At 37.5% G+C, this 16,478-nt stretch overlaps 1 protein-coding gene across 2 annotated transcripts; it reads left to right on the top strand.

The window, feature by feature from the left end:
- The first annotated feature begins 296 nt into the window (after positions 1 to 296).
- Positions 297 to 10,616, top strand: LOC101978553 (olfactory receptor 8B3). 2 transcript variants are annotated; one of them, XM_013364836.1, is made up of 2 exons: positions 297 to 336; positions 9,691 to 10,616. In XM_013364836.1, the coding sequence occupies exons 1-2, from the start codon at positions 297 to 299 to the stop codon at positions 10,614 to 10,616; spliced, it is 966 nt and encodes a 321-aa protein (XP_013220290.1). The 2 variants fall into 2 exon arrangements, with proteins under 2 accessions (XP_013220290.1, XP_005339618.1); XM_005339561.3 differs by lacking the exon at positions 297 to 336 and having other exon boundaries at positions 9,678 to 10,616.
- Positions 10,617 to 16,478: the final 5,862 nt, after the last annotated feature.

Here is a 16,478-nt window from a genome sequence, read left to right as displayed (position 1 = left end):
GTTTGTATCTCTGTTCCTTCATCTATTCTGATAACTCTTAAATTTGGTCTTTTCAGGTTATCCCATAATTCTTGGATGTTCTGGTCATGGTTTCTTACCATCTTCTCTGCATGGTCAACTCTATTTTCAAGATTATATATTTTGTCTTCATTGCCTGAGGTTTTGTCATCTAAGTGGTCTAGTCTGTTGGTGATGCTTTCCATTGAATTTATAATTTGATTTATTGATTCCTTCATTTCAAGAATTTCTGCTTGTTTTTTTTTTTTATCTTTTCACAACCTCTAACTCTTGAAGTGATGGTTTACTTCTGTATTTTTTCTTTGATTTCACTCCTTATACTATCCTTTACTTTGCAGATCAGTTTAGTTATATACAATCTGAACTCCTTCTTGGACATTTATTCTTGTATTCTGTTGTTGAAGCATCTTAGTTTGTTTGGGGCACTTTAGTCCCTTGTTTTTCCATGTTATTCCTGTGTTTTCTCATCTAGCAGTATTGATCTGAGGCAGTACAGATTCTACCCAGGAGACCTAGAGTGTCCCTGAAATTTTCCAGCACCTTTGAGACCAATATCAACAGAACCCAGTGTACACAATACATAGCCTTAAACCTTATAGCTCCCACTAAGGCATCTACTGCTTTCTCAGAATACCCCAAAATTATGAGTTCAGTAACTGCCTACAGTATAAACAGAAAATTTGCTGAAATGGTTTCCAATTTAGAATGGTGGATGAGACAACAGAAGTAGCATAGTCTGCAATGTTCACAAGGGAGGAAAAGAGAGACTAGAAGCAAAAATTCACAGGAAGAGTGGAAAAGGAACCCTCAGAGATTGTCTGTTGGTGGGATAATAGGTGGAAAGAGAATTCAGGGAAGAAGATGAGAGGAAGAATAGCAATAAATAAAAAAAATTAAAGACATAATAATACAACAAAACTGCAAAAACACCATTTATATATCATTGTCCTCCACACACTGATGCATAAAAACCACCCTGTTCCAAATATAGTAGAGATGTTAGTGAGTAGAAAAATAAAATAAATGGAAAAAAATCAAACTGTCTTCATCAGCATCCAAGAATTTCACATCCCTGTCTCTAATGTCTTACGGGACAAATAGGCCCAAATTATCCCTCTAGACCCAGTCACTATCTCACCTGTCTGGGCTTCAGATACCCCACACTTGGCCATGCTGCAGACCCATGATCTCAACACTACTCCAACTTGCAGAGAGACCACCGGGGATATGCTCAAAACAAAGGAGCTTTCCTGGATGCAGCAGCAAGACAGAGGCCACAAGAACTTCCAGCAGGAAGACCCCAGGCACAGCCAAACCTGAGGCATCCCCACACTGAACCTCCAGGTCCAAACTGGAGTCCCTAGACAGAGGCAGTTTTGGTGACAAACCTTCTGGCATCTTGCCCTCCCAGGCCCTGGGTAGTGTCTCAAGATGGATGTGTCCACGTGCAAGCAACCTTAAGTCTCCCTGGTAGCAGACTTCTGGGCAGTGATGGCAATGGTAATGGCAGGGTTGATGGTAGCAGGTGCTGGATCAACAGCAGCTGTAGTGGAACAGTGGCAGTCATGGCTGTGGGGGAAGCACCACCCAGGTGATGGGGGGCAGTAGCAGTGTCAGGGGCAGTGGCGTTGGGAGCTATGATGTCTACAGCAGTGGCAGTGGGTTGGGCGCAACTGTGTGGGCAGTGCTACCCAGAAAGAAGATCTCCAGCTGACCTCCGGGTGGCAGCCGTGTTGGCTGTATTGGTGCAGGTGCAGCAGCAGGATCAGAGAAAAGACCTCCCAGAGTCAGTTGCAGCAGCCTGGGGGTAGTGGTAGTGCGCCCAGAGCAATGACCTTGGGGCACGGAAGTGGCATCTGTGGCAGGGCCTCTGCTCTCTTCCTTCTTCTTTTTTTGAGAGAGAGAGAGTGAATTGAGATAATTTTTTAAACATTTATTTATTTATTTTTAGTTTTTGGCCGACACAACATCTTTGTTTGTATGTGGTGCTGAGGATCGAACCCAGGCCACATGCATGCCAGGCGAGCGCGCTACCACTTGAGCCACATCCCCAGCCTTCTCTTCTTTCTTTATAAAGACTTTCTTTTACCATCCTCTTACACTGTTAATCTCAATTAACTGTATTTAAAGCATAGATTAGAACTATTTGGTTTATATAACTTCTTCCCCATTCAGTTATGTTGCTACAATTATTAGTCTTATGGATAAAATAGTTGACACCTGCTGTTTAATGGAAGACCTGGTACATAACTATTTATTATTTTTGCTCTTGGTATTTGCCAATCCCATAATTTCATTTTTTGTGGTAATTAGTGTTGTATTTTAGTAGGCATTGGATATTTACTTTAATGCTGTACATTATGTTTTCTGTTGTCACTATTATTTGTTTCCCCCTTTCCTGTTGGGTGCTGGTAATCTATAGGAACACAACAAGTTTACAGGATAGAGACTCTGCAGCTAAATAAATATAGCCAAAGGTGAGCACATCTTGCTTCACACACAAACTATCCACACTAGAACTTCAGTTATGTCTCAATACAAAGAATAGAAGAGAGAAAACCCAATACTAACAACTAGGCCCCGGGTAGAAATGGATAGGTGTGGGCCTCCACATTCCACTCACAGATATCTACTCCTATGGTAAAAACAGAGAGAATTAACACAAAGGCTGTGGATAATACCACACCTCTGAGGGAGTCTCAGTCTAAACCACTCAGGGACATTTTGGCAAGTTAAGAGAGTCTCTAAAAAGGCCCACATAATAGTGGAAGAGAAAACCTGTTCCAACAGATACATAAAACCCGACAGAAGAATACAAGAAATATGAAAAAACAAGGTAATACGACACCTCCTAAAATTCATAATTTACCAGCAACTGACCTCAAAGTTATTGAAATGGATGAAATATCAGATGAGGAATTTGAATAATGATTATAAAAATGATCAAAGAATTTCAAGAGAGTACAGAAAAACAATTGAATGCATTAAGAAAGTCAGTACAGTATGTGAAGAAGAAATTCAATAAGGAGATGGAGAGGTTGGAACAGAATCAAACAGAAACCTCAGAAATTAAAGACACAATAAATTAAATAAAGTTCTCAATTGAAAGTCTCTCTAATAAAATAGACCATGCTGATGACAAATTCTCAGAGCTGAAAGAAATAGTGGCTAACCTTGAATATTCTGACAGTATTAAAGAATAGAAAATAACAATGATCAGAATATACAGAAACTCCGGGACAACATTATTTGAGAATCACAGAATCAAAGAAGTTTGTGAAATGCAGGTAATGGAATGGACAAACTCTTCCAGGGAAATAATAACAGAAAATTTCCAAACCTTCAGAGTAAGATGGACATTCAGATACAAGAGGCATTCAGAACCCCAAATCTTCAAGATCATAAAAGAATCTTTTCATTACACATTATGAGTAAAATACATAACAAACAGAACAAGGATAAAATTTTAAAAGTCTCAAGAGAAAAATGTCAGGTCACACTTAGAGGCAAGTCAATCAGAATTACTTCTGGTTTTTTAAACTCTAAAAGCCAGGAGGATTTGGTCTCCACAGTGATGTAGTCTAAGTCTTGAAAGAAAATAACTTAACCAAGAATACAATATACAGTAAAGTTATCTTTCCAAATCATAGAAGAAATATAAAACTTTTTAAGATAAGCAGAAATTAAAAAAAAAAAAACTAGGATTACAAAACTAGAGAACTTAATCAGAGAAGTACTTCACACAGAAGAAGTCAAAACCAACCCTAGAGGTATCAAGTGAACAAACATTTTTGACAAGTAGGTAAGCAAATAAGAAAAAGACCAAATTAAACATTAGAAATAAATCAAAGTCATAGGAATTAATAAAAACACCAAAAGTAAATGGTCTCAACTCTTTAATGAAAAGACATATAGTAGTAGAATGGATCAAAAATCAATATTCAACTATAAGTTGCTTGTAAGAAACTCATCTTACAGGCAAAGATAGCCACAGGCTGAAAGTGAAGGAATGAAAATTCATATACCATGGAAATGAAACCTGAAAATAAGCACAAATAGCTACTCTCACATCTGACAAAGCAGATTTCAAATAAAAATTAATCAGAAGAGAGAAAGAAGGCTACTTTATACTGGTAAAGGGGAAAATCCCAAAAGACGATATAATGATATAAATATTTGTGGTACAAACTTCAGTGAACCTAATTACATAAAACAGAGAGTACTCAAATTAGACTCAGATAGACCCCAGTATAATACTGATTTCAACACTTCTCTCACCGATAGATAGATCATCCAGACAGACACAGTGAAGACTGTACCTGAAAATGCAAATCAAATGGGCTTCACAGACATCTATAGAATATTTCACCCAACAAAAGCTGAATACATTTTGATCTCAGCAGCTTATGGAAACTTTGTGAGTTTCTTGAAAATAGACCACATTTTAGGACACAAAACAACTCTTAGAAAATACAAAAACTAATATAATTCCTTGCATTTTATTATATCATAATGGAATAAAATTAGAAATAAACACTAAAACACTATTCAAAAACAATATAAATACATGGAGATTGAAAAATATGTCTTCGAAGGAGAAATTTAAAAATTCTAAGAATCAAATGAGAATTGTGGTTTAATATACTTGAAACTCTGGGACATGATAAAGGCAGTTTTAAGAGGAAAGTTTGTAATTATGAGTGCCTACATGAGAAAATCAGAAAGATCCCAAATAAACAAACTAAATGCATCTCAAAGCCCTGGAGAAGAACAAACAAATTGCATGAAAGAAAAGGAAATAATTAAGATCAGAGCTGAAATCAATGAAATAGAGAGAAAACAAAACAAAACAATACAATTTACTTAACATGTGCAAGGCCCTGAGTTCAATTCCCAGTACCAAACAAAACAGAATGAAACCAAAAACCAAAAAACTATACAAAAGATTAATGAAATTAAGAGTTGGTTAATTGAAAAGATAACCAAGATTGAAAAGTCCAAAATAAAGAAAATTAATAATAAAAAAGGAGAAGCCACCACAGACATCACAGAAATCCAGAGGATCATTAGTGACTTTTTAAATGCTTATGCTGCAATAAATTGGAAAACCTAAAATAAACAGAACATAAACAGACCAAACATAAACAGACCAAAAACTAGCCATGAGATAAAAGCAGTAATAAAAAGTCTTTCAAAAAAGACAAGCCAAGACCAAAAGTCTTCTCAGCTGAATTCTATCAGACCCAAAGGACTTAAAATCAGCATACTGTAGTAACACAGTCACATGAATGGTTATTCAGCTCAATTCACAATAGCTAAGCTTGGATTCAACCTAGGCACCCTGCTGATTTTAAGTCCTTTGGGTTTAGACTGAGGAGTGGGATAGCTGGGTCAAATGGTGGTTCCATTCCAAGTTTTCTGAGGAATCTCCATACTGCTTTCCAGAATTGTTGCACCACTTTGCAGTTCCACCAATAATGTATGAGTGTACCTTTCCCCCCCCACATCCTTGCCAACATAATTAGATGCCAACATTGAAACTAATTAATTAAAAATACAAGTAAAACCACATCATTGTTACTTGCATTCTTGATAATTATATGCAAAATTCTTACTAAAATATTAGCAAATTATAGTTGACAACATACTAACAATATTGCACATAATGACCAGTTGATTTTAACCTAGGAATGCAAAAATGGCTTAATATATGCAAGTCAAAAAATGTAATTCATCCACATAAACAGAATTAAAGACAAAAATCACTTAGTCATCTCAATAGTTGCAAAAACATTCTAAGACAAAATTGAGCACCCATTCATGATAAAAATTCTGAAGAAATTAGAGACAGAAGGAACCTATATCAACATGACAAACCCCAAACCAACATATGGGGGAAAACTGAAAACATTTCTTTTAAAATATGAAACAGGACAAAAATATTCAATCACACTACCCTTATTCAAAATAGCACTAAAAATTCTAACCAGAGCAATTAGGCAATAAGAGGTAATAAGAGTAATAAAATAGAAAAGGAAGAAGTCAAACTATTATTGTTTGTAGATGATATGATCCTATACTTAGAAGATTCAAAAAGCGTCACTGTAGAAGTAATAAACAAATTCAGCAAAATAGCAGATTATAAAATCAACATACAAAAATCAATAGCTTTCCTACACAATGTATCTGTTGAGGAAGAAATCAGAAGAACAATTCAATCCACAATAGTCTCAAAAAATTATCAAGGAATAATCTAATCAAGGAGTTAAAAGATGTATACAATTAAAATTATAGAACATTGAAGAAAGATGACAGAAGATAGAAAGACCTCCCATGTTCTTGGATAGGCAGAATAGATTATATTAAAATGTTCATAGTACCAAAAGCAGTGAACAGATTCAATGCAATCCCCATCAAAGTACCAAAGGGATTCTTTACAGAACTAGAAAACAAAGTGCTAAAAATTTATTTGGAAGAATAAAGGACTCAGAATAGCCAAAGCAGTTCTAAGCCAAAAAAAAAAAAATGCTGGAAGCATCACAATACTGGACTTCAAATAACACTATATACTGCTATAGTAACAAAAACTGCTTGGTACTGGCATAAAAATAGACACAGACCAATTGTACAGAATAAAAAGACAGACACACCCACTCAGATACAGTCATCTGATTCTTGATGAAGTTGCCAAAAACATACTTCGGAGAAAAGACAGCCTTTTAAACAAATGGTGCTGGGAAAACTGGTTATTGATATGTGGAAGAATGAAACTAGACTCTTATCCTGCACAAAAATTGGCTCAAAATGGATCAACAATCTAGAAAATAGACCAGAAACTTTACAACTCCTAGAAGAAAATCTAGGATCAACACTCCAATATCTGGGCATGGGTAACAACTTTCTCATTAGTACCTCCAATGCTCAGGATATGTCAAAAGTTAATAAATGGAATGGCATCACATTTAAAATCTACTGCAGAGAAAAGGAACAATTAGGAATGTGAACAGAGAACCTATGGATTAGGATAAAATCTTTGCTATCTACTCTTCTGACAGAGTATTAACATCTAGAATGTATTAAGAGCTAAATACTTAATACCAAAATAAGTATAACATAATTAACATGTGGACAAATGAACTACCTTTTGTGAAAGGAAAAAATATATATGGCAACAAATGAAAAAGTTTGTCCAACATCTTTAGCAGTTAGGGAATGCAAATCAATTTTACATTAAGATTTCATCTCACTCCATTCAGAGCATCCATCAAGAATACAAACAATAATAAATGCTGGAAAGGATGTGAAGGAAAAGGAACACATTTGCATTGTTGATGGGATTGTAAATTAGTACAACTACCTTGGAAATTGATCTGGATGGTTCTCAAAGGGCTAGGCATGGAATCACCATATGACCCAGCTAAACCACTCTTTGGTATTTATCATAATATATTATAATATTAATTATAATCAGCACACTATAGGAATACATGCCTGCCCATAGTTACAGCATCACAATTCACAACAGCCAAACTATGCAACCAAACCTAGGTGTCCATCAATGAAATAATGAATAAAGAAAATGTGGTGTATGTACACAATGGAGTTTTATTCATTTATCAAGAGTGGAATTATGCAATTTTCAGAAAAATGGATGGAACTTAAGAACATTAAGTTAATGTGCTAAACTCAGAAAGTCAAGAGTTGAGTGTTTTCTCTCATATGTGGAAAACAGCATAATGTACTTGGGATATCCAGTTGTTCAAAACTGAATGTATAAATTTTATCACATTTCCAGTCTTTCGGAGTTGCCTTTGTAGTAATACCATAATTTATCCAAACACCTAGGCTAGTATTCTGGGAAATTGTATTATCTATTTATATTCCCTTTGTGAGAAGTCCTTGCAATGTCTCTTGCAGATCTTTCTTCTTATAACTTTTCAAAGCAGCAGCCTTAACCCAAGAAGTTTCTTCCTTTCATTTGTTATTTTCCAAAGTCATTCATTTTTGTAATTGCTTAAACAGCTCATTCTACCTTCATCTCTCTAGCACTAGTCATTCCCACCAATGCCACCAAATTAATCCTTATTTCCATTATTTTTATTTTAAAATTAAATAAAAACTGGAGTGACTCTAAATGTCCTAATAAAAGGAACAGGTTCTGATTTAGGCACCTAGAGCTTCCTAGTCCACCTGATCCAAATCTGCCTCTGATCTGAGACTATGCTACATTCCTGTAGGAGAGATGTTGGGGGCTTGCAGAGAGCCTGTGCAAGTTCTCAGGGTGACATTCAGAGAGGGAGGAGATGGCAATCTTCCTTTGAGCTCATCGACTTGGACCTGGAGTGCTCCTAGATGACCCTTTACAAGTCCAGCAGTGGTCCTTACATGGCACATTGATGTTTTTCTTGTCCTGCATCCTTGTCTACAACTGAAAGCACTGGAACTACATAAACCTCTGACAGTGGAGCCAAAAGTCTGTGCGGTTTCCAGTACAGGTTCCAGGAGTAACGGAAAAGGCATCCTCAATCACCCAACTTTTATTATTTCTTAAGTACCTTCTGTACATGCTAGTATTATTCTAGGTACTGCAGACCTAGAATGATAAAACAGGACTGAAGAAAAACAGAAAAACAACCATGCCAGTATAAAGCTTATATTCAAATATATATATAGGTACATGAATTGAAGGAAGACACAACAAAGAAATGAATGAATATATAGTATTTCATCTAGTTGTAGATAAAAGGAAGAATCCACTTTGGATATGGGACAGGTTTTCTTGCTTTCTGTTTGGGGATGTGCCATATTTGGGAGGAAATCAATATATATGCACAATGATATGCTTCATTTTATTATCATGAACTGGGGGACTACAAATGCAGGGTAGATATGATCTTTTAATCTCAAAAAATGATCTCTGAGGAAAATACTGGGGGAAACACAGGTCTTCTGATTTTTAATCAGGTCCCTAGGATTTCCATACTTCTTTAAAAAACCCCTTGGGTCCTATTAGCAAGTGGCTCTTTTGGCAACAGTAGAAGCTATTTATCGCCTTGTAGGGGGAAGAGGACATTGGACAAAGCTACCACCAGAAATCATGATCCATGTCTTATGACTTTTCTGAGCCTGGAAGACTGAGGACTGTGTTCTGAATTCCTTTGCCCAAAATTCATCCCAAACAAAAGCAATATCAGAAAAAAATCTCTTTACTGGGCTGTGTACCTCTAAAATCCATCAGTGCCACCTATCACTCTGTGAGAATAGAGCAGAAGTGTTATCAAGAGCCTCTCCTGGAGTCCTGATGCAGGAGGGTGAGTGCTGAATTGTACCTATCTTGCTGTTCTTCCAAACCTCATCTGTGGGAGCCAGAGAGTCCTTGAAAAGCCTCATCTGCTCCCTGTGGTGGGAGGTCCACTGTAAAAGCAGAGTGGAGCTGAGCCTCATTCCCTCAGAAACTCCCTTCTCTGTGTGTTTTAAAGTCTTCATTGTCATACATTTTCTGAAGATTATAAAATGGAGAAAACAGAGGCAGAGAGAAGGGTGAGCTTGAGTTCATCTCCCCCTCTGGGTCTCAACCTCATTGTACTGGGGCTGGGTGGAGAGAGCTGGCTTCTCATTCTAATGTTACTATTTCTCCTTCTCTCACAGACCAGATCCAGGGAGGAATGGCCTCAAGCAATGGCTCCTCAGTGACCCAGTTTATCCTGCTGGGTTTAACACAGCAGCCAGAGCTCCAGCTGCCTCTCTTCCTCCTCTTCTTAGGAACCTACATGGTCTCTGTGGTGGGGAACCTGGGCTTGATTGTTCTGATTGTTCTGAATCCTCACTTGCACACTCCCATGTACTACTTCCTCTTCAACCTTTCCTTCATTGATCTCTGCTACTCCTCTGTCATAACCCCCCGAATGCTGATGAGCTTTGTAAATCAGAACATCATCTCTTATGCAGAGTGCATGACTCAACTCTTTTTCTTCTGCTTCTTTGTTATTGATGAGTGTTATATTTTGACATCAATGGCCTATGATCGATATGTGGCCATCTGTAAGCCTCTGCTTTACAAGGTCACCATGTCCCATCAGGTCTGCTTCATGCTGATGGTGGGTGTGTATGCCATGGGGTTTGTAGGTGCCATGGCCCAAACTGGATGCATGCTGAGACTCAGCTTCTGTGGTGGCAACATCATCAATCACTACATGTGTGACATACCTCCTCTCCTGAAGCTCTCCTGCACAAGCACCTCCATCAATGAGCTGGTGGTCTTCATTGTGGTGGGTGTCAATGTAATAGTGCCTAGTCTTACCATCTTTATTTCTTACACCTTGATTCTGTCCAACATTTCTGGCATCCATTCCACAGAGGGTAGGTCCAAAGCATTCAGTACCTGCAGTTCTCATATTATTGCTGTTTCTCTTTTCTTTGGAGCAGCAGTATTCATGTACCTTACACCATATCCTACTGGGTCTCTAGATCAAGATAAAGTATCCACAGTTTTTTATACCATCGTGGGACCAATGATAAATCCTTTAATCTACAGTTTGAGGAACAAAGATGTCCATATTGCACTGAGAAAGACTTTGAAGAAAAGGTTGCTATCCTAAATAGAAGCTGTATTTGTTAAATATGTCAAATCTTATGTTAGGCAAATGATATTTTAAACTATGGAGTAAGCTGGGGGCGTAGCACAGAGATACAGTGCTTTCCAAGCAGGCATGAGGCCCAGGAATTGATCCCCAGCACTGAAAAACAGCCTCAGTTGCAGTTACAACCATCCAAGAAACTAAGGAAAGTATAGTAAGAAATCAAAATAAATGCAAGTGATTTAATATTACACAAAATTAAATTAATTGTAGAAATCATTTCAGAAGTGAAGACAATATATTCAGGAAGCTTAGTCTATCATCCTTTCAGAGAGTAGAGAGACCAGTTAATTCTGTCATTTTCCAGAAATTATTTATATGTACATATATATGTATATGTATGTAAATATATTTGTTGCAGAGCTGAGAATTGAACCCCGACTCTTTGTGCAAGCTGAATTCCAGTGAGCCCTACCCCTAGACCTAGAAATTATAAAATTTTAAGTACAAAAAGTTGGACAATAATAAGCCAGAAATGGAAAAATTGTCAAGCTTTTTAATTTAAGTCTTTTTGCTTTGTTGTCCAACAAACCTAGTCTGTTGTCCATGCTAGGCAAGAGGCTTTTCTGGTGAGCCTTGCTCTCAGGACTGTTGTGAGATTTTTTGACAGGGACTCATCTAGAATTCCTGCATAGCTATGACATGGAGAATATGATTTTCACAGTCTTAAAGTCAGTAACTCTAAGATAGATAAAACTCTATCAAGTGTTCTAGGAGACTGCATTTTGGGAAATACCTTTGTTTCTATAAAGGGGAGAAATACGGATCTCTGGTCAGTTCCCTTTAGCCTCAAGGGAATGAAGTATAGTGAGGCCAAAGATTTTCTTGTGATCCTACTTCCTAAGGACAGGAAATGAAGGAGCCACTCAGAGCAGCCAGAAAAAAGGGCCCTCCACTGGATTCACCCCTAAGACTTCAGGGCAGAAATGTGGGTAGGAGGACACACTATTATCTTCTTTCACAAGCAGTTTGCTTCTGCAAATGTTCACCAACTCCCAGTAGAGGAATTTTTGTTCTTTATTCAAGTAGATTTTATAATTTCAATTCATTAACAGGTCTTTCCCTTTAACATTTTCATTCTCATTTTGTCTCAGAGTTTTATATGGTACAGATGATGTAGTTTATTTAATTGGCAGGTATAAACTGAGAATATATGCTGTTTTAGACACACAAGCATCCAGGATCTGTTTAAAATATAAAAAAAGAATGGCGAGGAAGAAAGAAAGCACCTGTGCTCTCAGAGTGCTCATTTTCTAGGGTGAGGTGCACTTGAGGTGCAGGTGGGCCGGAGGGAGAGGTAGCTGATAAGCAAAAATATATACACACACATGTGAATCTATCAGAAAATGCTGTATTATACAAAGTCTCAAATTAAGATGCTGGTACAGAAAGTCACTGTGTTTTACTTTGGAATGGGTGGTTATGAGGGGATTTTTCTGAGGAGGTGGCATATAAGCAGAGACAGCACTGACAGAGGAAGACAGTCACCTGTAGACCATTTTCCTCACAGGATAGAGCTGGGTCACAGTCCCTGAGGCCATAAAAATCTTGATGATTATGAGGGACAGAAAACAGACCAGCATGTCTGTGGTGTAGTTGAGGTGTGTGTGGTACATAGTAAGTTAGGAAATAGGTCGATGTATTAGGGGTTTGTAAGGGAAAAGAGTGGATGCTATTAAAGCACAATAAAATTTACGTGTTATTAATCACACAAAGGACTCAGCTCTCTTTCTCCTCCTCTGTTTTGAAGCTTTGTCTATGTAGTTTTAAATGATCTGAAAGAATGTTAAGGGTTCCATGAATAATTTGTAGTGAGATTCATGAAGTGCTATACCTAGGATTTCCAAACTACTCATAAAACCCCTTGGGTCTTGTTAGCAGGTGGCTGTTTTGGCAACAGTAGAAGCTATTTACCACCTTGTAGGGTGAATGTTATTTAACAACAAATTGCCAGGTTGTTCAGGAGGGAAGATGATTTTTTCCTAGTTTTGCTAACCTGAAAGATGAGTCAGAGGTTCTGGATGTCAAGTGAAACAGGAACAAGAATTCTGTGGAAGAGCCCTGGGTCCAGTTTTTTCCTTCTCTTGGTACAAATGTCACAAAGTGGAAGGACAACTGGAATTGGTACCATGTGATCTGATTTGGCTCCAGATTCTTACAATTTTTGTGTTTATGTTCTCTCAGTCTTGGTGTCTGCATGGAGAACATTTCAAAGTATGTGGTGCAGCTGAAGTGAAGTGGCACATATTTAAAAAGTGCTGTCTATGGTCAGTGTAATGATATTCAAGGGTCAGATCATATTCAGGGATACTAAGATGCAAATGTATTTTCACATAACTTCCTTAAAATCAACATGCATATTACACTCAAAGACATCTCACTGTTGGTGTGCTCGCAGTTCTGAATGTTTTGTATATACATGTATATTTTCTTTAAATATGAGTTTAATTTTTTATAGGTAAAACTTCAATTAAAGATAAAATATTATGCTAAAGTATAAAGTTATCACACACACATAAACCTATGGAGAAGTGAAAATTTCTAATAATTAAGGAAATACTTTTTTCCTTCTCTTCTTTCTTGCACACTGGGTTTAAAACTCAGGGCTTTGCTCAGGTTAGGCAAGCCCTCTACTTCTGAGTTTTAATCCCAGCTGGAAATATACCTTAATAATAGAATAATAACAGTTTTATTTATTCATCAATTCATTCATTCATTGTGAAACAATACTTGAAAAAGCAAAATATTGGCAATTTGCTAAACATGTGTCATCATTTCAGAGACAGGAAAAATGCCTTACATTATTAAAAGTCATATAATTGGAAGCAGGATAACACTGGACTATCTATAAATGTTAAAAAGAAGTATCTTTATTAAATATGAAATGGACATCCTAAGTAGCACATGACTTCATGCCAATTTATGTTTGACAACCTCTTACTCTCAGAAAATCAAAACATGATATCATGTCCATCAAGTTTTGATGCTGATATTTCAGTGAAATTCCACATTATCTTTACCTTGTTTAGTGAACACTGGTTGTCTCTGGCTTAATTGTGTTCCTGCAAAATGAGGTGATGGTGTTCATTCCTCTAGGACACTATTCTTTGTTGATACTTATATAACTGGGTCTTTAATGATTATTTAAATGAACCTTTTGGGCGCACCCTAATCTTATCTGACGGGTGTCGTTATACAAAGAGGAAATTTGGATGTATGGAACCAAGAAAATGCACATACACAGCAGAAAAATCTGATGAGGACACAGGAAAAGGGCAGACATCTTGAAGCCAAGCAGCGAAACCTCAGAAGAGAACAAATCTGCTGATAATGAGACTGAGAACTTCCAGCCTCCAGAGCTGTGAATAAATAAGTTTCTGCCTTTTAAGTTACCCTGTCTGGCATTTTGTTATGGTAGACCTAGCAAACTAATACAAGAGTAAAATATAACTTTCTCCTTTAAGAAAGTATACTGAGAAAAACAAAACAGTGAAACAAGGAAAAAGATAAAACAGACCAAAACATTGAAAGTACTAGATTTTATGCAAAGAACGAGAATTCTTCTTCTTCTTCTTCTTCTTCTTCTTCTTCTTCTTCTTCTTCTCCTTCTCCTCCTCCTCCTCCTCCTCCTCCTCCTCCTCCTCCTCCTCCTCCTCCTCCTCCTCCTCCTCCTCCTCCTCCTCCTCCTCCTCCTCCTCCTCCTCCTCCTCCTCCTCCTCCTCCTCCTCCTCCTCCTTCTCCTTCTCCTTCTCCTTCTTTTTTAATTGAGCTGCCGGGGAGTCAAAGATAGTCACTTTGGGTTCCATTCATAGTCACTAAATATATTACCCTAAGAGGCAAGTTGATGCAAACCAAGTGTGATAATAGTTGATTTGAGCTACAAAGTGTTTGCCACCCAAGGCAACACCGATTCTAGTTGCCTAAAATAAATTCTCCCAAAATGAAATTCAAAGAATCTACATTTTAATGTATTAAAAAATAAAACAGACAATGAGATTACAGCAAACTGGTTGTTACAATTGCATTGATGTACATGAATAGCATAGGATAAGGATTGGTCATTTATCACTTATGCTATTCATTTCAGGTAAGAATTGCCATAAGCTGGAAATGTTTTTATTAGGATTACTTATTATCTTCATGGCATCAGGATGTCTGTAGAAATCTGCTTTGCAAGGTTATAATGACCTCAGTCACTGTGGTCTCATGACTTGTGTTTCCCTGGAGGTAAAGAGTTTTGTGACGCCATCCTTTCGACATTTGTGTCCTTGCTCAATGTATTCAATGGTACTAATCGAATCAAGTAATTAGTATTTCCATCACTTTAAATGTTTACCATTTTTCATTGTTAGGTACCTCTAAATTCTCTCTTTTAGTAAGAAAGATAATTTTTTTTTTCAGGAGTAAAGTCTTCCTACCTGAGGGGAATTTATCCCCTTGGAAGATCAGGTCAATTAGAAAATCCTCAAACTCCTTAAAATAAAAGAATCCTGACACTTTTACTAAGGTTTTAATCTACACACAGGTTTTTTTTTAAGATACGAATTATTTTGAGTTTTTTTTATAACTTATATATTAAATATGAGAAAAAGACTAAGAAATGCTGCTCAGTATACTAATAACCCATGTGGAAGTGCATGATTAGCTCCCCAGGTGACCCTGCTGGCTTAGTGGGGCATGGGCAGCAGTGCACCTCAGTTCAGCTCCCTGCTTGGCCTCACTGATGTGCCACTGGTATAGAAAGTGGAATACCGACGAGCATTGCCCTGTTCAACTTTGTTGCTCGTGGGTGAGGGAGGAAGTTTGGATTTTTCTTAGCCTCAGTGAGGGCAATAGGTTTCCACCTACTACCTCCAGACATGGGGCAAAGCTCAGCCTCCACATGCCCCTGCTGATGTCACCCATAAGGGAATCAGAGAACCCCCTGCTACCATGAAGCAGGAAGTAGAACTTTAGCTCTCCACTTAGCCTGATTACATGGGGGAGAGGCAGCATTTTCTTTAGTTTTGGCTGTTGTAAGTAGGTATTATATTTAAAAAATATATTTTATATTTGTTCCTGCCAGCTACCAGTATGTGTGGTGAGTAGGGGATTGTGTACAAAACTCAGGCTAAGTTTAATTACTGTGTAATTTATCCTGTGGATGTTTCTATCTCCAGGGAGCATGTATGGAGCCTCCTGGTCTCCCAGGAATGTGTGGATGACAGGTTCTTTCCACTCTGTGCTGTGCATTCCTGCAGAGTCTAGAGCATACTTGCTCTAAGCATAACTACAACTGCAAGCTAGTGGAGTCCCTGACCATCTCTCCTTGCCTGTAACTAAGAGTAACACACAGCTATAGTACATGAGGTGCTTGTTGCATCTGCTCACTGTTGAGTCAGCCTTCTGTGCAGGATGGTTGCTAATACTTATCTGCACCCACCTTTGCATGATTTTTGCATCAACCATATTGATGGGGAGAGAGAGAGAGGTGATTGATTAGAGGGTTATGCAAAAATGCAAAATTCCCATTGTTTTTATACATATTTCATACTGAAATTCCCTTTCTTTAGTGATTTGCTTAGGTCAGATAATTATGTTGTGTACTTTTACAAAAAGTAATGGTGGTACATATTCTGTGTTCACTATGTCTTTGACAGATTGTGAGACCTATGCAAATCTGAGGGTGATAGTCTTTAATCTTAGAGGGGAAAGAAAGAGACTCACTTGACTTACAGAACATCTGAGGGGAACCAGACTCCATTGTAATCTTTCACTCCTTCCCTGAAACATTTTCCACAACATAACCAGATTTAGTTTTGTGTCAAGACAGATACTTAGTGT

The sequence above is a fragment of the Ictidomys tridecemlineatus genome, chromosome 4 (genome assembly GCF_052094955.1).
Source record: "Ictidomys tridecemlineatus isolate mIctTri1 chromosome 4, mIctTri1.hap1, whole genome shotgun sequence".
NCBI lineage: Eukaryota > Metazoa > Chordata > Mammalia > Rodentia > Sciuridae > Ictidomys > Ictidomys tridecemlineatus.
The sequence above is the reverse complement of the archived record's forward strand: the minus strand, read 5'-3'. Positions and strand labels throughout refer to the sequence as shown.

What these genes read in the sequence shown, in the direction of transcription:
- LOC101978553 (XM_013364836.1), top strand. Translation starts at nt 297, where the DNA reads ATGGTTTACTTCTGTATTTTTTCTTTGATTTCACTCCTTA. An exon ending in TTCTTTGATTTCACTCCTTA is followed by an intron (nt 337 to 9,690) that starts TACTATCCTTTA and finishes GAGGAATGGCCT; the next exon opens with CAAGCAATGGCTCCTCAGTG.